The 25,602-nt window shown below is 42.8% G+C and overlaps 1 protein-coding gene across 1 annotated transcript in view; it reads right to left on the bottom strand.

Annotated features, from left to right (window-relative positions):
- Window positions 1-2,025: 2,025 nt before the first annotated feature.
- CCDC60 (coiled-coil domain containing 60) overlaps window positions 2,026-25,602 on the bottom strand; it is a 113,709-nt gene continuing 90,132 nt past the window's right edge. The window contains exons 7-16 of the mRNA XM_084648949.1: window positions 24,669-24,759; window positions 22,198-22,453; window positions 16,409-16,496; window positions 14,435-14,521; window positions 10,630-10,722; window positions 10,135-10,224; window positions 9,172-9,294; window positions 7,244-7,375; window positions 4,282-4,471; window positions 2,026-2,676 (exon numbers count right to left, since the gene is read on the bottom strand). Coding sequence (XP_084505075.1) covers window positions 2,569-2,676; window positions 4,282-4,471; window positions 7,244-7,375; window positions 9,172-9,294; window positions 10,135-10,224; window positions 10,630-10,722; window positions 14,435-14,521; window positions 16,409-16,496; window positions 22,198-22,453; window positions 24,669-24,759 — 1,258 coding nt within the window. The 3' untranslated portion in view covers window positions 2,026-2,568. The remainder of the gene's footprint in view (window positions 2,677-4,281; window positions 4,472-7,243; window positions 7,376-9,171; window positions 9,295-10,134; window positions 10,225-10,629; window positions 10,723-14,434; window positions 14,522-16,408; window positions 16,497-22,197; window positions 22,454-24,668; window positions 24,760-25,602) is intronic.

Raw genomic sequence — 25,602 nt, 5'->3', positions numbered from 1 at the left:
ATTAGAGTCACGTGTTCATATTAGCTTAACAGTCTCACCTGACTCTTTTCAGGTTAATTGGAGTCAGGTGTTCTCATATGCCCAAGGGCTTCAACTGACTCTTTGCAGGCTAATTGGAGTCATGTGTCCACCCTAGCCTGGAGCAGCCCCTGCTCTGGTCACCCAGGGAACAGAAACCTGTTTACTAGTGGCCAGTAGATCTGCCTTCGACTACTCTGCTGTACCTGACTGGCCTGGGTCTATCACAGTAGATTCTTTAGGTCAGCTTCTCAGCAGGTGTTACTCTGTTTGTTTCCATTGATTTCCATGGAGAGTCACCGATTTGCACCTGAGCATCTGGCCCTTTGAGTTTCCATTTCTCATTTGTCAGGGAAGAGCCAGAACCTCATACTTTGCTCACGGTGACATCTCCACTTCTGAACTGTATTCAACAGCTAAGAATAAAGGCTGACACAACAGTAGGTGCTGGCCAGTGGAACAGCTTAGCTAGGAGATCGCTGGCGGTTAAATTAGGACTTAAATGATGAATTATGATAGCCTTCCAATAGGAGTAGTAGGGGGAGGCAAGCAACACAAGTAGTTTTCAGATGGAGCTTGATCCATTTATGACTGGGATTATGAGAAAGGCTATGATTTTGTCAGGGATATTTTTAGTAAAAGTCAGGGACAGGTCACGGACTTGTGAATTTTTCTTTATTGCCCATGACCTGTCTGTGACTTTTGCTAAAAATATCCGCGATAAAATGGGAAGGAACTGGGCAGCTGTTGGGTGGCTGGGAGCTCTGGGGCCCCATGACCATTGGGGACACAGAGCTCCAATGTCCCCCTGCCCCATGGCGGGGAGCAGCTGGGGTCCCCCTCCCCCGTGGGGGTGGCAGCCAGGGTCCCCCTGCCACCGTGGCTGGTGGGGAACTGCAGGGATCCCCCAGTCCCTCAGAGAGGCTGGGAGCTGCAGGGTACCCCCGTCTGTGGCGACTGGGAGCTGTGGGGTACCCCCACTGCCCATGGCAGCGGGGAGCTTGGGGCCCGCTGCCTCAGGTGGTGGGGGTACCTCACAGCTCCCTGGTGCTGCGGGAGGTGTCAGGAGGGACCCTGCAGCTCCCAGCCACCAGGGCTGAAGTCCTAGAGGTCTTTGGAAGTCACAGGGTTGCCTGCAACAGCAGAGGCCTAGACTTGATAACCCAGAAGTTCCCCTCCAGTCCTACATTTGGTTGAGGTTGAATGTAATATCTCCGATCACCACACGATGTCACAACAAGCCAAGTAATGACGTATGACTTGCATACAAACAGAAGTGATACCACAGTGTAACACAAGCAATAGTTACAGATTCTAAGGAGAGTAAAATAGCAAGGCCATTCTATCACATGTTCACTAACAAAGCATTACTGACATTTCAATGATCATTGTACTGACCTGGATCCTGATTTCAGTCTTGTTTTCCTTTCTTTTGTGGCTGGAAGATGAACTGAACTCCAGGGTTCTGCATAACCAGATGTTCTGCGGAAGCCTTGACAAGGCCTGGAAATCCCAAGCCCAGTGGCTTTTTCTTATTTCAGGCTTCATCACCAAAACGCCAGATTTACTATTAATGGGAAGAACTGTAGTGTCTAGGAATTACTTGTGCTGTCATTGTACTTCTGCTCCCAGGGATGGCACTGATGAGTCAAACTGGAGGTGGGGGTGGGGGGTGAAATGATACATTTCCCTGGAGGGGTAATTCAGTAATATTCTCTTTAGTCCCCACTCCTGCTGAGGAGGAGTCATTCTACCCTCTTAGAGAACAGCAGACTGATGATAACTGATCGCTCAGAAGAGCAGGTGAAAAGACATCTGTTTGCTTTTGGAAACCACAACTGGAAAATGAGCAATTACAGAAAAGTACCCCAGAATACAGAACACTTGAATAGTGATTTTAATAAAGTAAAACCAATGCAACATGGATATTCCTAAAATAATTGTATAGAACAAACTCAAACATTTTAACTAAGATACAAAAAATAACACAGAGAAGATTTGGCTTAAAGCTTAAAATATTCCAGTGCTGGGGATTCTTTTTTTTTTTTAAAGCAAAGGGCAAGATAGCAAAACTGGAGCGCAGAACAGACTGTAACAACTAAGATCAGTTTTCTCTATCTAAAAATCTAAAGCAGAAGGTTCTATAATGGAAAAGGGTGAGCAATGAAAAGGTGTTGGTGATTCTCAGTTCTCCATTGCTATTTGAGGAGTGTTTCTGAAACACTTGTATGATATTGTGATTTACAACTTGTCTTAATTCTAAATGAAAACCTGAGAGTGAGCTCTTGCTGCAGGCCCATAAGGCCACCTGGAAAGGAACAGCAGTATTTGGTTTCTCTTTTTTGGTGGTCACTGGGTAAATATGGGCTGGTGTTAAGATGAGCATTGTGGAATTACACATTTGAATAGCTACCAAGCATATACAATCGGAGTGGTTTCCAAAGTTTATTTCCCCAGCCCACATTCAGGCAGATCTCACCAGGAACTAGATCTCTGTTTGAAGCATCAAGACTTCCCTCTTGTGGCCAGGAAACCAGTTCCTCTGACCTTTCAGCACAAGGGTGGAGCACTATGAGCTCTTATGGGGATTCTGACTCGAGTCTGAAGCCACGCTTTGTAATCCTCTTCTGGCATCTGAACGATATTTTCACGCACAAACTGAAAAATAAAGGGGCATTTTCCTTAGCACTTTATATTATATATAAGAGATGCTGATACCATCTGACTGTGGGACAACCACCATAGAGCCTGCAAACAGTTAGCATGTTAACCTCCTTTAGATTGGTGTGATAAAAATGAAAAGGGAAGTAAGTCTTTTAATATAAGTTTCTATAATAGTGCATGTTAATTAAAATGAATTTAAAAATGGAAGCCCCTATGATCTTCAGTATTATTTAAACCGTAAAACCTGCAGAGCTAAGCTTGTATAAAGTGTAAAGCTTTGCTTTTACCCAGCGTTGTGTTACGTTAAATTGGCTTAAAGATGAATCAAAGTGTTAGTCTGGAGCAGCGTCAGGCAGCTGACAGTGAATGGGGTTTTTCCTGTTCCTGAAATACTCCCACTGCCGTTATCAGATGCGCCAGAAGGAGTACCAGAGCCCTCCTCTGTGGATGCTCATGGAGAAGGTAGAAGAGGCTGGAAACGGAACTCAGCAGCATCAGTACCTTATCGTTTTAGGTGCCATTCCTAACACTAGTGTGAAGGAAGAGCATGCAAAGGGCACGGAGTGGAAGCCACAGTCAAAGATAAAGAGATACAGAATAACTGGCAGGCAACAGAGAATTCTAGGCTTCATGCACTGTGCATAATGGCAATGGGGAGCCTCTCTGGCTAACGAATGCTCCACTCCGGCAGTTCCTGGTGTGATTACACGAGGCAGGGCTCCGGGGACAATGGTTACCTTTTTGTAAGTCACCAAGAAGTGCAGTTAAACTATCCCCAAGCTTTCTGGGTGTTGGAAGAACTTGGCCTTTTAATCGCATGACACAACCTAATGTGTATAGTTTATCTGATGTAGCTGAGCAGCTTGTGTGTGTTATTATTTAACATGTTTCCGCTGAGGGTTTTCAGCTGACACTGTAACCAGGAGAGGAAAGGGCTGTGATAACAACTGAAACCACAAGGTGGCATCATTGCCTTGTTTACAGTAAGTTACTTATTTAGCCTCCACAATCTATATTTAACATAACCTCTCCTTTTTCCCTTCCATCTTTCCTTCTCTCCCTCTTTCTTCTTTCCCTTGTGCAAATTATTTCTAGAGCCCTTTACTTGAGGCACTTGAGTAGTTCTTTACACATAACCGGAGCAGCTTTTATTCACATGTTGCTGAAGCCTCTTCAAATAAATCTGTAGATTTCACAGTTCACTAGTGTGCTTCTTATTCTCTAGTGCTTGGCACACATCACATCTATGAAAGACAAGCCTTTTCTGGGCTCAGCAACAATGGAATGTCCCTCTCTATGTATTTCAACTACTTATGCTAACCTGCTGTCACTTTCACTCTGGTAGCAAATAAAATCAGTGATGAAATACCAACAAAACAATAATCATTAATAATACTTCTCAGTTACGTTGCACCTTTCACCCAAAGAGTTTAAAGGGCTTTACAAAGGTGTAAATTACAATCCCCGTTTTGCAGGGACTTGGCCCCATTGTCCCAAATCATATATCTTTGTGACCTTCCATTGGGTAAATCACACTGCAAGATGCCTACCCTGCCCACCTGCCCTGGATTAGAACACTAACAGATGGACTCTCATCACCTCCACGGCTGCACAGATGTCTGGAGAACACAACTCCCATACACGTAGCTCACTCAGCACCTTCAGAAAGGTGTTGGGACGGATTCTCATGTCTGGGTTCCTGCCAAACTTTTCCAGTTTCTTTAAGATTCTCTGTGTGTGATTGTCATTCTTCACAGCGTCCGGGATTCTGGACAGCAAACTGGAAAACCTGTAATAGCAGAGCAGAGCTGAAATAAAGGCCCTTGAAACTGATGTTTACACTGCTGGGCACCTCAGACTTACCTGATTTATTTGCCTCTCCTTTCCCCCCTCACAGAATGTGAGAAAAAATGTCTTTGTGGGAAGCTTCACTGAATATTAAATGCCAGGGAATGATGCAAAGAAGCTTTATTTCTATTGTTAACAGGACCGTGCACCCAACTTCCTTTGTGTGGCATTAAAAAGAGACCCCCTGATTAGTCATTTACATTCTGGGTGACAAACCTTTGGTGTGAAAGCAAACAATAAAATACTGACAAATGTTTCCATTTTACTTCTGATTTGCCCTGTTCATCTCTTCTCTCTCTTCTTTAGCCTCTATAGATTTTCTGAAGCAATCACACCCTGATCTGACATATTTTCTGATTTTCTTTACTGTCCCTTTTCCCCTTGCTGTCATCATATTTTCCCCCCAGTATGTGCTGAGATAAATCTTCCTGATGTGAGAATGTGCTTGTAACATTCAATCTTTGCCATTTCACTTGGCATATGAAGACTCAAGAGGAGAATTACACATTACAATAACAATAAAGCTCTTGTGAACAGATGCATTTTTTAAAAATGTCCTGTGTACATTTTTTTAGTGCTGCTTTGACAGCCCTGGAGACTGATGTCTCCAATCGCTGGATGTGTCTGTGGAAGTGTGGTGGCTTTTCCCTTGTTCCTGGCAGGTCTTGAATTTGCCAGCACATCAACTAGTCTTTAGCAGCAAGTGCTGTCTCCCTCTGGCTGAAGATACGTATCAGTATTTCAGCAGCAAGAGGAGGTTCTTCCCAGAACCAGTAAGGGGAGACAGTTTAGGCCTTGTCTATTCAGTGGTTCTCAAACTTTAGCAACCCGAGGATCCCCATTTTAATTTAAAAATTTTCAGAATCCCCCAAATCCCTTGCTCAGCCCCAGGCCCCGCCCCCACTCCAATCCTTCCCCCAAGGTCCCACCCCGCTCCACCTCTTCCCGCCCCGCTCCACCCCTGCACCTCCTCCTCTCCACTTCCCCAGTTTGAGAAACGCTGCACTAGAAAGTTATCTCATTTTAACCATGTTGGTATAATTAAAGTAGTACAACTTCCCTAGGCCTTGTCTACACTAGGAGGGTTTTGTCAATATAGTTATAGCAGTAAAGTGAAATTGGCAAAAACCCTTGAGTGTGGACACAGTTATGTTTGTATAGAAGTGCTTATAATTGGTACAGCTTATGCTAGCAAAATTAGGGCTAATCTACCCTACCGAGCCTGGGCATGTGTAGCTAGACCAGCGGAGCCCCATAGACGAGATGCAACATAAGCCAGCAGAAGGAGTTCTGCCTGCATAGTGACACCACCTCTCTGAATGACATTGGCTAAGCTGGCAGGAGCACCCTTCTCTCAGCTTAGCTGTGCCTACACCAGGGATTGTCCCGCCAGAGCTACGCTGGCTGACAGTGTGATTTTTTCATACTCCTACCTGTCATAGCTCTGCCAGCAAAACTTTGTAGTGTAGATCAGGCTTTTTAGAGGTATAACTGCACCTGCACTGAAGCTTTTACTGGCATAGCTGTGTCGCTTAAACAGTAATAAATCACCCCCTCCCTAACCGTAGGTATTCTAGTAAAACTTTTCAGTGTAAACCTGGGCCTGGTGTGGATGCAGTTATATTAGTAAAAAGGTGCTTTACACCAGGATGGATATTCTTGTATGGGAATAATGATACTGTTAGAAGGCTCCTTTGTACTTGTATAAGTACATCCACCCTAAGCTTGCACAGATACAATTAAAGCAATAAAATAAAATCACACCCCTACTTGACAATTATAATGGTGCAGCTTCCAAACTTAGACCAGGCCTTCGATTTGGGAGGCAGGTGGGGCAAGTATGAGCTACAATTCAAAATGCAGCTTTTCTAAATAGACCAACATTTGCTTCTACATTCTCAACATTTGCATTCTCAGTTAAGGTCAGTTGAGAAAAAGCATCTGGAACATAGACTCTCAACACAAAAAATATGCCGCCATTTTACTTCACTTGATTTACTAAGGGAAGACTGACACTGCAGCCCTATTTCCTGTGCTGTGCGATATAGCTAATCTAATTCCCATCATCAAAGGCTGGAGCTCTGCAGGAGTGCTTTATTGAGAGGTGCCTGCTTATCTCATGGTGATGATGCCTTTTGCCCCGGGGAAGGATGAAGTCAATATCTGGCAGCAGTTTATAAACACCAGCGGTGAAACGTTCTTCAAACGTGCCTGATGGATAGACAGCTGGAGGCAACGTCTTCTCCATCATCAACATTTGCTAATAGGAACACAAATTTTCATTTCCAACACCACATTATGTATGGATCAACATACGCTTATCGAGTGCCTGTCATTCTAAGGATCCCAAAACGTTTTGCAAACTTATGCCTCCTATAAGGCCATACGCTGGAGATGCAGAGTTGCCTGGAGGCACCAGACCTTTTTAAAATGGAAACAGGCTACTTACACCCTCTCTCCTCCCATCTTTACCAAGCAGATTTACAACACAAGTTGAAATCTGGTCCTGGATATCATTGTTGCATCTTCACTTATACAGTGTTTATAAGGGTGCTAAAATCAAGCCCTGAGCGATGGTATTTAAGAGGGTTTACTGGCTTCTAAGAAGACTTTCTTTTGGTTTTACAGAAGAAAAAAAAGATCTGAAAATAAAGAAGAGCTTTTGGTTCTAGAGGAAATGTTCTGGGGGTGTGTTCAGCTTTTCCTTCCTTACCAGTTGCATTCATCTTCATCATGTTCTCTTTCTGTTCTCAGGCCACACTGTCTCATTCTTTCTAGGTCCCTCTCAAAATACGTGATGTTTTTTAAAGATTGGTATTTCTGAGAACTCTTCTCCTCCCGCCTCCTACAAATAAACTTCCAAAAATTAAAATCGTATATTTTAAAAATGAACATTCTGATTGACCGTTAACTGGGAAGATACTTAGGATGGTGGAAGGCAATGAGATGAGAAGAATAGAGCATGTTCAGGCCACAGAGACTAGTAATATTTTGCACTTTGATAGCACTTTATAAATTAAGTCTCTCAGAATGATTTACTAACAATTAATTAAAGCCTCCATCAATTTAGTAAGCTAGGTAAAGTATATACTTAAGGATCAAATCATCTGACACTGAAATGCAGTCACCTCTGAGTTGTAAAGTATCTGTTGTTTAAGAGCATACCGCAATACTACATAACTCAGGGCAGGAAGGAAGAATACTATTTTAAATATCTGAAACCCTATGGAGAATAGGCAGAATTTAATTACCTGAGTTGGTATTTTGTCCAGGATACCACACTAATATGCCGTATCCTACAGAAAGCCCCATCCAGTTATAATGACCACAAGTAGTCAGGATCCCTACTTCTCTTCCCATCCAATAGCAGCTTCTCCAGCAGCAAAGTCCCCAACACCATCACAATGGGACATTGGTTCAGGGTGAACTCAGCCAATAGAGTGCCACCTACGAATTGCGATCACTAGTTCCTGTCACATCTAGGTGGTCCTCAGAGTCCTCTCATCCAAATACTAATCTACCCTGCTACTCTTGTGAGATTTTATGAGTTTATAGCAAAGGTGGAATGGTTTCAGGTAATTAGATAGAGTCTGATTTATTCTTTTATCCTGAAAGATCCAGGAATCAGTCAATTCTTCACACAGTCACAATGGGTGCTTATGAGAGATGACAGAGAAAACTCTTTGGGATTCTGGAGAGGACTTAACATACCAGTAGAGGCGTGAATGTAAGAGTGGGGCGGTGGAAGGAGAAACTGGGGATACTGCCCTTTAAAATAACTATGTGAAGAGAGATCTCAGGTCTCTTATTTTCTACGCTATAGAGCTCAGATGAGTCATAGGTGAAACATTTCAGTCTTTCTAGAGGAAAGGATGACCGATGCTGGCTGATCAATGGACCAGAATTGAAGCTGGCCTGGGAGAAGGCTGCTCACTTGTCCTCCGCATGAGACAGAAGGCTGCAACTGTAGCCACTAGAATTGTTCAGTAATATGAAAGGACAGTGATCTACATAGCGATGGTGGATGACCCAAAGATCATGTGTGGATTGGCTGTAATTTGGGGTGACTGAATAGCTGCTCTTTGGGAGAATAAGGATTAGCTTCAAAAGTAAGTAAATCCAACATTGTTTAACAGAGCCGCACTCCAAATGTGCTGTGCTAGAGGGAATGGGATTCTTGGACCAAGGGTTAGGGAATTTGAAACCTTAGCAGCAGTTTAAGAGGGTTGTGTGACAAACTAGGAAGGCTGCCGTCAGCCTGGAAAACGTTAATTAAAGATATACCGTTGAACGTCACTGAGTCCACTGAATCAACTGGCTAGAATGTAAAGAAGACAATGGACTCTGAAGTTTGGGGGAACTTTTTCCCAGTGCCTGTAAATTACACATGTAAAGGTATATATTCTGTGCAATGTCCTTAGGAATCATGCAGACAAATCTCTGCACAATGGCTTGAATATTTGGCTCAGAGTGTACATCCTTGCATGGGTACTCAGAAAATCAGCTGGGCCTATACTCCACACGCCATTAGTCTGGTGCCACTCCACTGTAGTCAGCAGACCCCTCTCTAAAAGGGTTGAGCGTTACAGAGGTGCGGCATGCAGTGCTTTGACAGCGTACAGCAAGCGTTCAAGTACTTACCGTTCAAGGATCTCCAGGTTGTCATGCAAACAAAAAGCTGCTTCTTCAGCTACCGCAGAGAACTTCTGCCTCATCTCAGCACACAAGTTATATTTACTTTGAATGAAATAGCTGGCATGGGAGCTGCAGGTGAGAGCACGCAAACACCACGGGTTACTCATTTCTGTGAAACAGTGCTGGGCAGCTCCGAACACAGAGCTCTGTAAAGTGATGTGAAATGAAAGCCTCAGCTCTCAGATGATTAACAGTTCAGACATTCCTGGCCATAAACATGCAAATGAAGGAGTACAGAGCTGGGTTTAGAACTGAACAAGTACTAGAAAGAATGGTCTGCAAATATTCACCGGAATTCAAAACCAAATCTTTTCATCACATCCACAACCTCCTAGTTCTGGCGGTGACAAATGGAGTGCTTGAGATTAACTAGCAGGGATATTCGCAAACCACAAATTGCTAGCTTGAATTCTGAAATATTCGTGGACAGCAAATTTCTAGTTGCAGATTCATTTGAAAAATTCATAATTTGCACTGTGCTGGTTAGTTACAGAAATCGTCCGAAACAGGGAACAGAAACAAAACTATATGAAATATAAATAAAGAACAGTCTGCAAATTGCAAATAATACCAGACACCGTGAAGAGGACAGGCAGCCTCTTTGCTAATAAGTGGTTATGATCTCACACCCTTTCATCTAATCTGCATCTTGTAAGGTTTAACTAGGCTTTTTTGCCCAGTAGTTGAATTAAACACAGACAGGTAAGTAGTTAAGGCAAAATCTATAGAATTGGCTTCACAACTCACATTAATGTACGTGGGAATCATATGACAAAATCCACATGGTACTGCATGGAAACTGAGCGGTCTGTGTGTCAGATAGTACACATACTCTAGCAGAGTTTTGCTTACAGTTTTGCTTTCCACATGAATGCCCCTCATAAGCATTGCATGCAACATGCTACCTACCTTTTAGGCCTCTTTATGTGCTTTGTGCTCTCCTCCTCCTTAAAGGTTGCTGTGGTTGTTTTGTCCTCTCTCACAGTCACAGATAGTGAACTGCAAGAAAAAACAAATCCCTTGAAATAGTACAGTATGCCTTACAAACCCAGACACTGTCACTGGGGTAGACAGTTTCTGAGATGATAAACAGCTGTGATGTCAACCAGATTTATCTGGCTTGAAAATGGAAAATTCATTTTTAAGGTCAACATTGAAATTTAGGTGCACAACTCTCAGTGAAGCTAGTAGGAATCCAAGGCAAATCCCCATGCACTGTATTGAAAACAGAAGATAGAAAACAGCAAATCAGTAACTGTCAGAAAGCAGGATTTCATCAACTCACCATACTCTTAGAACAATAAGATGCTATCTGTCATGTGCATGCCATATGCTTTCCACATGTGAAGCTGTAGCATGGAGCATACTACATGCAACATGCTTAGATTCTGTAATTACGCCTACCTTTTAGGCCTCTGGTCCAGTGATATTAAGCTCTCTTGGTACTTAAAGGATGTTGGGTTTACTCTGTCATCCTTCAGAGTCACCGGTAGTGAACTACAAGACAAGACAAGGTCCTTAAAAATGTACATGAAGGAGTATGCCTTCTCCAGCATATGAAACATCCTGCTGGCACTGATGAATTACTCCCAATATGACAGACTTATTCAGAGCCATTCAGAGATAAGATTTATACTTGATGTTTCTCTCTCCTTTAACTCAGCCCAAGGGAAAAGAATATTGCAGTAAATGTCAGATTATAACATGTGTCTTGTGTTCTTTGAGTCTGTAGTGTGGAACCCACCACAGAACTGGGGGCTGGCTACAGAAACTGGGGCAAACCGAGTCATGGAATTAGATTCAGTGGAGGGCTGGGACATCACAGGCCTTCATCTTTCCTGGTTTAGTGGCAGCAGTAGATCTAGCCAGAGGCTCAGTGGTGGTATGATACCTCTTGCTTTGGCAGCGACAGTGGCTCCTGAAAGGTGAGGAGGGGAAGAACATGGCAGCTTGATCTCCTTTCTTCCCTGTTAGTCAATCCAAAGGGAGAGACTTGGGAGACTTATGGCATCTTGTTCCTCCCATCACTGACAAATTCACATTACACGTCACAGATTCTATCAGAACCTAACTCAAAAATGAGCTTGGAGACGCTGCATAGATACACACGTCCTGTCTGTAACAGAATTATGGCCTAATAAGAGTTAGTGAATTAATAGCTAATTAAGCCAATAGTTTAGCTTGGGTTTGAATAAGTCTCCAATAGAAGCCCCCATCTATTTCTTATATGAGACACAGCGTAGTGACATAAGCAGTCGAACAGGGCTGGCAGACAGCTACTGAAACACCCTCTGCAGTAGGAAATTCCTCCCCTTTTTACCATCAGACAATTTCACACCATTTCTGGTCTTAAAAGAGACCCTTAAGTGAGCACTTTGCCAGTGCAATTATAATGGATAGGCCCAAATTGCCTCTCGTTCAGGCCACCACCTTCCAGTTTCAGAGGTAAATTCAACACAATAATTATCAGGTGTTAAGTGTGAGAAATAATTCACACCACCACACACTGGCCTAGCGGTTTGGGGCAGGGGAAGCAGTAGATCTGATATATCTTGATTTCAGTAAAGCTTCTGACACAGTCCCACATGACATTCTCATAAGAAAACTGGAGCAATGTGATCTAGATTAAATTACTATCAGGTGGATGTACAACTTGTTGAAAAACCATACTCAAGGAGTAATTATTAGCAGTTCACTGTCTGACTGGGAGAGCACTTCTAGTGGGATCCCACAGGGATCAGTCCTGGTTCTGGTAATAGTCAATATTTTCATTAATAACTTGCATAATAGAGAGCAGAGTATGCTTATACAATCTTAAAATGACACCAAGCTGGGAGGGGTTGCAAGCAGTGATGAGCTGCCGAAATCTTAACAACCGGTTCCCTCCTCACCCCATGAAGGGGTTGTGGCCCACCCCCGCCCCCCGGGGACCATCCAACCCCCCGCGTTCCTTGACCCCCCCCCCGACCTTTGCCCCATCCACCCCCCTCCCCTGTCCCCTGACTGCCCCCAGAACTGGGCAGGAGGGTCTCGTGGGCCACCGTAGTGGGTGCCCACCCCGCCCCTAAGAGCCAGCGGGACCTGCCAGGGGGTGAGGTGGGGACTCCTGGCGGTGCTTACCTGGGGCAGCTCCCAGGAAGCATCTGGCTCTCTGGCTCCTAGGGGCGGGGGAGAGTAGCTGGGGGGGAGCACGGGGAGCGGCCGCTCCCCCCACTGATCACATCGAAAGTGGCGCCTTAGGTGCCAACTCTGTGGGTGCTCTGGGGCTGGAGCACCCACGGGGAAAATTTGGTGGGTGCAGAGCACCCACCGGCAGCTCCCCATCCTGTGCCCGGCCCCAGCTCACTTCACCTCCACTCCGCCTCCTCTCCTGAACACGCCGCCCCGCTCTGCTTCTCCGCCCCCTCCCCTGACTTCCCACGAATCAGCTGTTCACACTGGAAGCCAGGGAGGGCTGAGAAGCAGGCTGCAGCTTCATGCTCAGGGAAGGCGGAGGCGAGCTGGGGTGGGGAGCGGTTCCCCTGCGTGCCCCCCCCCCGGGTTACCTGCTGCGGCGTGGGCAGCCCTCTTCGTGTCCCCCCACCCCAGCTCACCTCTGCTCCGCCTCCGCCTCCCTGGGCTTGAGTGCGAAGCCGCCACTTGCTTCTCAGCCCCCCGGCTTCCTGTGCGAACAGCTGATTCATGGGAAGCCGGGGGGGCAGAGAAGCGGGGCGGCGCGTTCAGGGGAGGAGGCGGAGGCGGAGCGGAGGTGAGCTGGGGCCGGGCGCGGTGCTGCCATTGGGTGCTCTGCACCCATCAAATTTCCCCGGGGGTGCTCCAGCCCTGGAGCACCCATGAAGTCGACGCCTAAGGCAACCGGTTCTAAAAGGGCTTCTAAATTTAACAACCGGTTCTAGCAAACCGGTGCGAACCGGCTCTAGCTCACCACTGGTTGCAAGCACTTTGGAGGACAAGGTTAGAATTCAAAAGGACCTTGACAAGTTGGAGAATTGGACAAGATGAAATTTAATAAGAGAAAAGCACTACACTTTAGGAAGAGAAAATCAGATGCACAACTACAAAATGGGCAATAACTGGCTAGGCTGTAGTACTTCTGAAAAGGATCTGGGGGTTATCACAAATTGAATACAAGTCAACAATGTGATACAGTTGCGAAAAAGGCTAGCATCATTTTGGGTTGTATTAACTGGAGTGTCATATATAAGACACGAGAGGTAAATGTCCTGATCTACTTGGTACTGGTGAGGCCTCAGCTGGAGTACTTTCTCCAATTCTGAGTGCCGCACTTTTGGAAAGATGTGGAAAAATTGGAGATACTCCAGAGAAGAGCAACAAAAATGATTAAAGATTTAGAAAACCTGATCTATGGAGGAAAGGTTAAAAAAAACTGGGCAGGTTTAGGTTTGAGAAAAGACGAGTGAGGGGACCTGATAACAGTCTTCAAATATGTTGAGGGCTACTAGAAAGAGGATGGTGATCAATTGTTCTGCATGCCCACGGATGGTAGGAGAAAAAGTAATGGGCTTAATCTGCAGGAAGGATGATTTAGGTTAGATATTAAGAAAAAACCTCTCTAACTACAGGGGTAGTTAAGTTCTGAAATAGGATTCCAAGGGAGGTTGTGAAATACCTGTAGTTGGAGGTTTTAAAGAACAGGTTGGACAAACACCTGTCAGGATTGTCTAGTTTTACTTGATGACATCTGAAGGTCCCTACACTTCAATAATTCTATATACTAGAATAATTGAGAGCAGATCAGTGCTGTTCCATGTACCATTCTTTCTCCATAAGGTCTCAATGTCACGTTCCCAATACTGGCAAATTGTGGGAGACATCCTCTGACAATAAATGGGTCTTAGTCCACACAGGTTTAGCTGGCCTGAAAGTGGAGAGGTTAAACCATGCTTTGTCTTGTTTATCAGCGAATGTAAATGCACAAAGGTACATTTTTAGCCACAGCTGCATGACTCCTCTTAATGTTAGTGTGAGCCATAAAGCAAAATTCCAAAGCAATTCCAAAATTCCAATATTGAAAATGCACAACTCTAGTAATTGGGGATGCATAATACAGTTTCTCCAATCCCATCTCTTACAGCAGACCAAGCTGGGTGTAATTCATGCATGTGACTTTATGAGCTGTTTTCCACTTGTGAAGGTGATTGCATATCTCATACTACATCACACATTTATTCTTTTTTAACGTTCCTACCTTTTAGGTCTCTGTCCCAGTATGCTCTCCTGGTCCTTCAAGGCTGTTAGGCTCGTTCTCTCATTCCTTTGATATACTGCTGGGGAACTGCAAGGCAAGACAACATCAGTCAGAATATACCTTCTCCAGCACCTGAGCATTGGTGCTGGAGATGATTGTCAACCTTGAGAGAAGAGACATGGCTTCTTGCAGAGCTTAGGGGTTTTATAACCCAAAGATGTATGGGTCAGATCCTCAGATGGTTTGATTTGATGTAGCTCTGCTGACTTCAATAGAGCTATCCCAAGTTACACCAGCTGAGGATCTGGCCCATATGTATTTACAAACAGCACTAAACAGAAAAATACTTGAAAATTAATTAGGAGACATAATGCATACACCCATAACAGCCAGGAAATTCACAGATTCCAGTTCTGAGTTGCAGAAATCACAGCACCTGTAACACAGCCTTGTCAAGACTAAGTCCTTCTCATTGAGTCTCACAACTATTACGGGTAGCATTAGGACAGAGTTTAAATGTGGTTTATATTGTTGTCCCTCTCTCTTTACTTGTTTGTCTTTTGCAGACCAAGGATCTGCCAGTGACTTCAGTGACATTGCATGCCTATAAGTGACAGGAATATTAGGCTCTACTTTTTGGAAAATGTTCAGTTTGAGGTTCTTTGAAGTGGCCCTAAGCCTTCAGTACCATGATGACAATGTATAAAATTGATCTGCACTAACTATTTACTCTCGTGAAAATTTCTAAAACCCAGGGATAATTGCAGAGTGCATTTGATAAAAGTTCCATTGAAAATTTTATGGGCAGTGTGTGGAAAATGCAATGGTAGCAACATAAACAATTCTACAGACATCGAGAAGAAAAAGGCCTCTTTCTCTATAGAAAGAAAAGGAGTACTTGTGGCACCTTAGAGACTAACCAATTTATTTTAGCATAAGCTTTCGTGAGCTACAGCTCACTTCATCGGATGCATACTGTGGAAAATACAGAAGATGTTTGTTTTTATACACAAAAATCATGAAAAAATGGGTGTTTATCACTACAAAAGGTTTTCTCTCCCCCCATCCCACTCTCCTGCTGGTAATAGCTTATGTAAAGTGATCACTCTCCTTACAATGTGTATGATAATCAAGGTGGGCCATTTTCAGCACAAATCCAGGTTTTCTCCCCCCCCCCCCCCCAAACAAACCCACTCTCCTGTTGGTAATGGCTTATCTAAAGTGATCACTTTCCTTACAATGTGTATGATAATCAAGGTGGGCCATTTCCAGCGCAAATCCGGGTTTTTTCCCCTTCCCCCCCTCCCACACACAGAGCTTATCACTTTAGATAAGCTATTACCAACAGGAGAGTGGGTTTGTTTGGGGGGGAGAAAACCTGGATTTGTGCTGGAAATGGCCCACCTTGATTATCATACACATTGTAAGGAGAGTGATCACTTTAGATAAGCTATTACCAGCAGGAGAGTGGGGTGGGGGGAGAGAAAACCTTTTGTAGTGATAAACACCCATTTTTTTCATGATTTGTGTGTATAAAAACAAACATCTTCTGTATTTTCCACAGCATGCATCTGATGAAGCGAGCTGTAGCTCACGAAAGCTCACGCTCAAATAAATTGGTTAGTCTCTAAGGTGCCACAAGTACTCCTTTTCTTTTTGCGAATACAGACTAACACGGCTGTTACTCTGAAACCTTTCTCTATAGAGTTGCTGTAGATGATTTATACAGGCATTGCATGAAATGTTTTCTTGTAAGAGAAGGATTCACTGAGTGTCCACCTGGAAAATAAACATGTATTGTGCACAGTCAAATGGGCCATTCTGTCACCTATACAGAGAAATGTCAATGTCCTCTAAAATTCACTGACTATTGAATTTAATCAGCAACTAAACTGAAAAAAAAATAGCGCAGTGTAAGCGCTATTACAGTGAACTGCCCGTCTTAGGTTTGTAGAATCCAATCATGTAGCATACCTGTGCAGTCTGGTCTTCTTAACAATATCTTCTGAACTGAAATTCTTTGCCACATCTTCGTATATGGTCTGGAGTAACTTCTGTAGGTCTGATAAAAAAACAACACCTTTATAAAAATGTGCCCACTGGACCTTGCGCTGCTCCTTCTCTTTACAAGGGAATGGTGCATACACTGGCCTCATGTTTTGATTCTGATTCGTGATTTTGGTTGCCCAACTTAAGACACCTTTAGAAGGACCTGACTTTCAGAGGAAGGGGGTTCAGCACTTCCTTTCAGATGTCTCAAGTTGGGCACTCAGAAATTGAAATATACCAAACCATTATTCACGGCTGGAAATGTGGGTCCCTGTTCTTTGGCTCTGAAATAAATAACAAATGAGAAGTTAGCAAACTTCTTTAACGTTTATCCAAAATTATTGTGCAGGAAATAGAAAAGTAGGCAACTTTTCACAAACTGTACCCAAGATCAACTTCAAATTCCAATGCTCGTGCTATCAGCATTCTAAGGGCATATTTGTAAACATCACAACTTAATCTATTGCGTCACTCCGTCCTTCTTTAAAATGAACTATGGAATGTAACATCTGATGAGAGATATATCCTTACCATGATGCATTTAAAGCTGATAGTTTATCCTCAACAAGCCCTTGCTTGGGCATACCTGCCTGTCCAACTATCACGCCATCTTTTTTCTTTCTTTCAGCCGATCTCTACTTTCACTGTGTTATCACCTTTATCACCTTCTCTCCATTGTGACTGTGTGCTCTCATGCTTTCCCATACCTTGAATAGCCCTTTTCCCCCTGAGTGCCAGATGAATTCACTGTTCTTCAAATTCCTCCTCAAAACTCACTTCTTTTGAGGACCTTTCCACCACTAATCCACTTCTGCTTTGGTGCCCAACTACTAAACAAAACAAAAAACCCATCACAAGAAATACAATAAAATAATCAATACAGTGTTCTGCCCAGAGCCCTATTCCCTCTCTCTAGACACCATCCACCATGGTCTGTTGTTATTAGTCGTTGTATGATCTAATTTTCAGCTGATCCTGCAAGGTACTAAACATATCCTAGGAGGTGCTAAGTGAGCTCCACTGGGAAATGAGGGGTTTAGCTCCTTGTAGGTTAAAGTCAATTAACTGTATGTTCCTCAAGGTAGGGACCTTTTCTTAAACCCCAGTAAAGCACTGTGCACAAACAAGCAGGGTGGTGATATAAACAACAACTGCTACTAAATAATAAATACCTATTCAAATATTGCAGAGGAGGTTACAGAACACACACAGACTTAATCTGTTGTTAAACAAACCCTGACTGACCAAGACTTTAAGAAACTGGTTCCTGTAGTTAGGGTGTTATGTCCATATTTAAGCATCTAAACATGGACTCTCACTATGACCTTGCACAAATCTTAAGGTACGTGTATATGGCAAAAAAACCAAAACAACCCAAAAACCCAAAAAGCTTTGTGGCAGCAAGTCTCAGAGCCCAGGTCTACAGACTCAGGCTTGTGGTACGACTCTAAAAATAGCTGTGTAGGGATTTGGGCTCAAGATGGAGCTCAGGTTGTGAAACCCACCTCTTCTCTGGCTTCAGAGCCTGAGCTCCAGCCTGAGCCCTTGCAGTATTCCACACTGCTACCAGGGGAGGGAGGGAGGGAGATAATAGCACATCCAATCTAGCTTTAATCTAGCCTAGCCCGAGGATCAATAGCAGTGAAGCCATGGCAACAAGGACTTCAGTACAAGCTGTACAAGCCTGACCAGGTCTCTGGGTACATACTCGTGTTCCTGGCCTGCACCGAAGCCCCTGCGCTCTGGCCTCACTGCTATTGGTACCTGAGCCTAGCTAGATCGAAGCTAGCTCAGGTATGTGGAAACGTGCTGCAATCAGCCCTCTGACTGTAGCGTAGACATACCCTTGGATCTGATCCTGGAGAGCTGAGCACCGTCACGCCTATTCAAGTCAATGGGAATGGAGGGCAAGGCACATCTGCTAGGACGTGCTCACCCTTTTGTGGGATTGGACCCTCAGTTCCTCTGTCTCAGTTCCTCCATCTGAAGAATAGGGATAATAATACCTGTACGTGGCTTGTATAACTTCAAAGCGCTTTATAAATATTAATGCTCACAGCACTGCTGTGAATTAGCTAAGCATTAACTAGAAAAGAGACAGGTGCGAAGAGGGCTGGTCTTGTGATTGGGATGCTGGCTTGTGACTCAGGAGATGTGGGTCGAGATCCCCGCTCTGCCACCGACTCGGTGTCTGAGCCTGGAAAAGCTGCTGAAATGCTGTGCCTCCACTGCCCATCTGTGAAATGGAGTCAACGACACTCACGTACTTCACAGGGTCCTAATGAGGATAAATCCGTCTATGTATGTGAGAGGCTCAGCTACTACAGTGATGGACACCATAGGAAAGCCTGCCATTAAAGTGCAAGCTTTATAATGAAGATCCCTTGTGCAAATAGGTATGACTTTTCTTTGGAATTTATGTCTTTCTAAGACTGGGAACTGCACCACTAAATTGTTGGTTAAAGAAGCAGAAGCAATCCTGTTGGCATTTAATTTCTCAGATACAGTCCTACATATTTTTTTCATCCATATGAAGTAAACGTCTGTCATTCGAAATGATTTGCACAAATAATGCATTATGCAGTAACCATGAAAAATTAGGATTACATTTAGTGCTGTGTTATTCAAAATAGGGATGATACAGTTGGTATACATTAAAAGAAGTTTTTAGATGTGGCAAAGAAAGCAAGCTTGAAATGCTAATCTACTTTGTAAAACCTTTGACAAATCAGAGGGAGACTGAATGATAAATTAGACAACCTCAGAACTGACCTGCCTGTTATACCACAGCTGTGAGGATGACAGCTTCCACATCTGACTTGTCAACATGATGTGACTTACAGAACCTTTGGACAAGTGTAGTTCCTCACCCAGTCGGTGATGCTGGAAATCAAACTTGTGGAAGCAGGTTCGATACAGTAGCAGTCACAAAACAATACAAACTAAATTATAGCCAGGTAAATGGCTCCATATTAAATTACAGACTCAATCCTGAAGCAAAATAAAAACCCTCTGTAAGAATCATGTTCAAATTTATCTGCAGATTAGTTGCCCAATGCAATATATTTCTCACATGTTTTCCAATAAACATGTGTCATCTCAATGGTACTTCTGTGTGAATTATAGGGAGCTTCATGAGCTGTTTGAGCAATAGGCTACAGGGGCAGCCGAGCTGTTCTAATCCAGTTCCTGTTCTGGCTCTGAGGCGTCCTTGTGTTTAATATGATTCTGTGGCTACAGAATTTACCTCAGAATCCATCCACTGCTGTAGTGTTGTCCTTCAGAAAGTGAGTTTTTATTTAAAAAAAAAAATTCTAGCTGTTATAGATGTGAAGAATACCTTCGGTTCACACTTTGGAAGTGACCCGAAAGTTGTCATTTTGAGCTTGCAAACAGACCACCTGAAACAATAACTTGGGGCTGTCAACCATTCCCATTCTTCTCAGTGGAAAGTTAACTTGGAAGCCTAACGACGACAGTGTAAATATCAGTTTGCGTGATAATTTTAGCAGAAAAATGAAGCTACTTTCAGCAGTAGATATTGGAGCAGAGATCATTTGAGTGTCTGGGTGCTGTTGAGGGTTACTAAACTAGGAGATTAAAGTCCCCAGAATCTTCCTATCATTTCCACTGTTGGTCATAAGAGAGAGGGAAAGTGAAGATGCAGCTCTTCCTCATCGTCAAAAGCCTCAATTGCGTCTGGAGTGTGAAAAACCAACGCTCTCTCTCATACCTTCCTTGGGTAAAAAGTCTATGTCCTGCCCCCAGGAGCATAAAGTAAACTGAATGCAATGTCAGAATCATTAACACCAAGAACAGTAAGGATTGCATTATTCATCTGCAGAGCTCATTTGGTAAAAAACTAACTCATTTAAAAAATGTCTTAAAGCAGATGCAGAATTTCCTTTTTGCCTCTGAACACAATACCTGAGAGCTGCAGAGATTAGCATTATTTTGATCCAGAGTACACCAGGTGTTGCCTATAATTCACAAAACAGTGTGTTCAATTTATTTTGCTTCCTCTAAGAAGCAGTGTAGTCCAGTGGGCAGAGTTCTGGCCTTGGAGTCAGGATACCTGGGTTCTATTTTCATTTCTGCCACTGATCTGTTGGGAAAGTCACTTCATCTCTCAGTGCCAGTGTTTCCCCACCCAGCCTTTGTCTGCCTTATCCTGTGGGGTATGGATTGTCTCATATTATGGGTTTGTACAGCACCAACCATAAAGGGGCCCAGTCTTGTTTTGGGCCTCTAGATGCCACAGTAATACAAATAAATAATATTAATACACGAGTAACATGTACATTAGTAAACAGTCCCAAATTAAATAAATATCTATGTAGTTCCACTGCCCCATATGGAATTACAGTGGATCAGCTGGTTGTTACAGAAGTTGTTCTACTTTTGTGAGACATCTTCTGTTGAAAACTGCAGAGTTGTGGATTGTATGCCATCTTAATAACTTGATTGGCTGAACAATGACAAATCCATAGCAATTTGTTCATAATGGTTTCAAATTGTTTCATCACAGTAAGGGCTACTGAAAAGAAATCATACCACGATCTTCTGAGCCACACTCTGCTCTCCTGATCACTTTGGACAAAGTACTTTTTTCCTTATAACACAACTGGGAGGTTTCAGAGTAACAGCTGTAGCTCACGAAAGCTCATGCTCAAATAAATTGGTTAGTCTCTAAGGTGCCACAAGTACTCCTTTTCTTTTTACAACTGGGAGGATTCAACTTTTGATGCTGTGAATCAGGTTTTCTTGATGTATTAGAACTTAGTAATGGGATGTCCAAACCTACTGGTACATAATGTTGACCTCAACTGAGAACTGGGCATGGTGATCTAGCAAATCAAACCCAATTCCTCCAATAATATTAATCTTCAAAAATGAAGCGGCAGGAGGAATATGTAGATTAATAAAACAAACTGAATTACTGGTAAATAGTTTTCTCCTATAGTATATCAGCACACAAAAAAGCAACTGGATAGACAGTGCATACGGCACATCAATGGACGTAAACAGGAGTTAGGCTTACCGTATAATGCAGCTCACAGCATGCTGTGGCTGAAGGCTGAACTGATACAGACAAATACAATGTGTATTATCATATGAAACTGCAAAGTAGTTTTGATGATTTTCAAGGAAGATGCCTCAGTCCTCTCTGCCCATCAGGCAACATTGCTCGAGTGAAATGACACCTTACTGACCCACCTGCTGGAACATGAAGCTAATGCAGTCCTTTATCCATAAAGGTTTTTTAGAATAGATTACCTCTGTCTTTAAAGCAGACAGGAAAGATGAAAAGGACATTCCACTTTGTGAAGCCCTTTGCACAAGCCAAATAAAATGTGAGGATTTGCTTCATGTCCAGTGATTGTAGTTTTCACTGCAAATAAGAAACCTAGTAATGGGAAAAGCAGTATGTGCTGGTCGATATAATAATACTATGCACTTTCGTAGTGCCATCTGTCTGAGGATGCCAAAACACTTTACAAACATTGATTAAATAAGCCTCTTAATACTTGCCTGTGATTGTGCTTTATTGGCCCCATTTTGCAGATAGAGAAAAGGAAGAATGGAGAGGTTAAGTGACCTGCTCAAAGTCATACAACCTACTACAGCCAGAAGTATCTTTAAGATAAAGATCTTCTTGGCAACTCAGGGAGCAAATACATTTGTTACTATGCAGTCAAGTAAAGGCAACTTACAGTGGGAAACAGGCTCTTCATCCTCTCTGGTTTGTCTGCTCTGTACTGACTCACAGTCTTCATATTCCTTGGTAACATCAATGGGAGCTGTATTCACATTGGTATTGTCTTCCGAGCTGGGGACTAGGGAACTTATGCTGCCCAGAGGAGTTCGACTATAGGGAGATGACAGACCACTAAATCGAGAGCCGCTTATAGATGTTTTCTTGTTTGTCTTCCTGCTAAGTTGACTACGTGGTGCTTTCTGGCAGGATTTCTTACCCAGAAGGAAAATAAAGGAGGGGAATTTTTATAACAACGTTTAACAGGGATGGTGCACTGTATTTCCATATCTAATGCCAATACTGTATTCCTCTGGGCTTTTTTGTGCTCTGCAGATTTTCTGCAGCGAATTCAACAGGTTGGCCAAACTGCTAAATTGGGAGTCTCTTTCATTTTGGGTTCTTCCCTACATCTTTCTCTGGCTCTGGCGTTAGTGCCAAGTGGACCAGTATACTTTGCAAACAAGTTGCATTGCAGCTTCATAGAGGTTTGCTAATAAAGAAATCCTCAACTTTTTCACCTCCAGGGAGAAAAAGGTCAAAGCTGCAGTGATAAACGTTCAAGCCTCCACCTCTCCCACACCCTGGAAATCAATTTCCTGTGTCAGAAATATGAAACCTCAGCAGACTGAAGTCTGCACGCTTGATAATCAAAACAGAATGTATCACATTGCAAATACCCTGGAGGAATCCATATCTCAATAAAAGATTTCATATCAAATATGAAAACATACATTTAAATAATATTAACGTAAATGACAACAGAGAAACTTCTGTCTAATTTAGGTTGCAAGAAAAAAAAAGCCACAGCAACATGAGGACAGAAAGGAATGTCAACATCAGCAGTCACGTTGGATTCCTTGATTCTTGTTGATTTGGGCCCTAACCTAATCCCACATGGGAATCTGGAAAACATCCTATTTAGAAACAGTTCTGTGAATATTGTACGATTTGCTGATTCCCCTCTCTCCTCTCTTTTTTATTATTACAAAGGATATTTGCCAGAGGATGTTGTGAAGCCCAAAAATATAGCAGGGTTCATAAAAGCACTAGATCAGTTCATTGAGGACCCCACACTTTGAGTGCCCCTACTCTATGATTGCCAGAAGCTGGGAGTGGACGACAGAGGATGGATCACTTGATGATTGTCTGTTCTTTTCATTCACTGTGAAGCATCTGGCATTGGCCACCGTTGGAAGATAGGATACTGGGCTAGAAGGACCATTGGTCTGGCCCAGAATGGCTGTTTTTATGATGAAACATGATCTTTGTCTTTTTAGGAGTTCAGCAACTCTTGCTACTGATTCCTCAAGCAAAGTCATAATCCTATTATATCTCCTGGTCTAATCCCTGGGCACTATGCTGCCTTTGTTTTCCCGCAAATGACTTTAGTAGCAGTAGGTAGGGTAGTAATAGTAAAGAAATAATAAAGAGGGGGAGAGAACACCTGTCACTTCTTCAGAAACATGGACTTCAGAAACATGTCACTTCTTCAGAAACATGCAGAAGAGCATCGAAGTTCTCCACAACATTTTCTGTAGTACACCTTCAATAATGTCACTTCTCCTCAGTTAAAGATTTAAATTTTCAATAGTTTAAAAAGCCTTTCATCTGAATGGCCTTATTTTCTCCTCCCCTTTCCTTTTCTCTAGATGCCATACATGATTTCTGTTTCTTGTACTGCCCTCAGCACTTGGGCTTTGTTTTCTGATTTAAATTTTTACCTTTTAATTAAGTAAAAAAACCCCAAACTAACTGTTGGAGTTTGTCAGGATGGGGCACTTACAAGCTAGCAAGTAAACTGGAACTGGATCCTGCTAAATTGCAGGTTTCAGAGTAGCAGCCATGTTAGTCTGTATTCACAAAAAGAACAGGAGGACTTGTGGCACCTTAGAGACTAACCAATTTATTTGAGCATAAGCTTTCATGAGCTACAGCTCACTCAAAAGCTTATGCTCAAATAAATTTGTTAGTCTCTAAGGTGCCACAAGTCCTCCTTTTCTTTTGCTAAATTGCGTAATTCTTACTCACATGGCTTACAGTAGCCTACTTGTGTGAGTAAGGTCTACTCATTTGAATATGGGTAAGTAGGATTGCGTCTCTAATTAACAAACAAAGGGGCAAAATGCCAATATTTTCAGGGACTCTCATATTTTTAGTAGTACATTTCCCTCCAGCAACATCATTAGTTACTATTCAGCCAAAGCCACAGCTACACTCCTATACCTGGCTAACTATTGCTCTTTCTGTAATCCATCATCAAACATTATTTTTTATCAAAATCCAGAGAATTTTGGAACGTGTGTCATGCAGTCACAGGTTTCAAGCACAAAGATCAAATCAGGGAGTTACATGAGGGAACAAAACAGAGAAAATAAATATTTGGAAAGTTGGACTAGCTCGTAAAGTAGAAATTAGCAATGAAGTTACCTTTGTATCCATGATAAAGTGCTCCCATCTATACCTTGCTGCCTTGTCCTTATTGATTTTTTTAAATGTACTTTTATTGCCACCAGGGTCCCTAAGTGAAAAACAATTTAATGAGTTTTCCATTTCAAGAATCTTGCTTTTATTACAAGTTCTTTTTAGAAATGCAATAAATAGAGAATAAATGATGGCCAATCTCTGCTATGACATTTATCTTCACTTGTAAGGAGGAGAGGGATAACTCACTAGTGTTATAGTGGCGAGTGAATTATAGTCACAGGTGAAGAGAAATGTTCAGAAAGCTTAGCTATTATGTATTACAAACATACCATACATGCATTAGGCCAAATTCTGCTCTCAGTTATTTCTATGCATTCCCATTTCCAGAGAGTGTAAGGCACTGAAGAATTTGGTCTGGGTCGTGTAGCTGCATGGATGTAACTGCAGATTTGGCCTATTACAGATGGAGCTGGGAGTGCTGATTATACTTGAAAATGCCTGATCTTTTCATGATAAGGATCTTGTTTTCAGTTGCTTATAAGTTCTATCCATTTGGCCTGAGCTTTGCCATGCGAAGTGCCTGCCTCAGACTGAATTTTGTTTTTAAAGTTTCATTTAAAATACTTCAGCCATTTCCAAGAACAAGATTAGGGAAAATGCATTGTTTTGACCATGTTAAAAAATTCTTCCAGCTGTTTAATTGAAAAGTTTTATCTCCATTCTTTGGAGCAAGGTATTGAAATTTGGCAGGGGGAGGTGCCCTGGAGCCAGGGATGTGCCTTTTGCTATCTGCATGACAATTCTCCCAAATTTGGTCAAGTTAAAAGACTTTGAAAAAGATCTCAGTTCCCATGTCATTAGTAGAGACTCATTAGAGTGGCAGCTAAATATGCTGAAAAATCTGCCTGCACTGAGACTGGGGCTGTAATGGCTGAGC

Source organism: Lepidochelys olivacea (genome assembly GCF_965140295.1).
Source record: "Lepidochelys olivacea isolate rLepOli2 genome assembly, chromosome: 15".
In the NCBI taxonomy this organism is placed as follows: Eukaryota; Metazoa; Chordata; order Testudines; family Cheloniidae; genus Lepidochelys; species Lepidochelys olivacea.
This window is presented reverse-complemented; position numbering and strand designations above follow the sequence as displayed.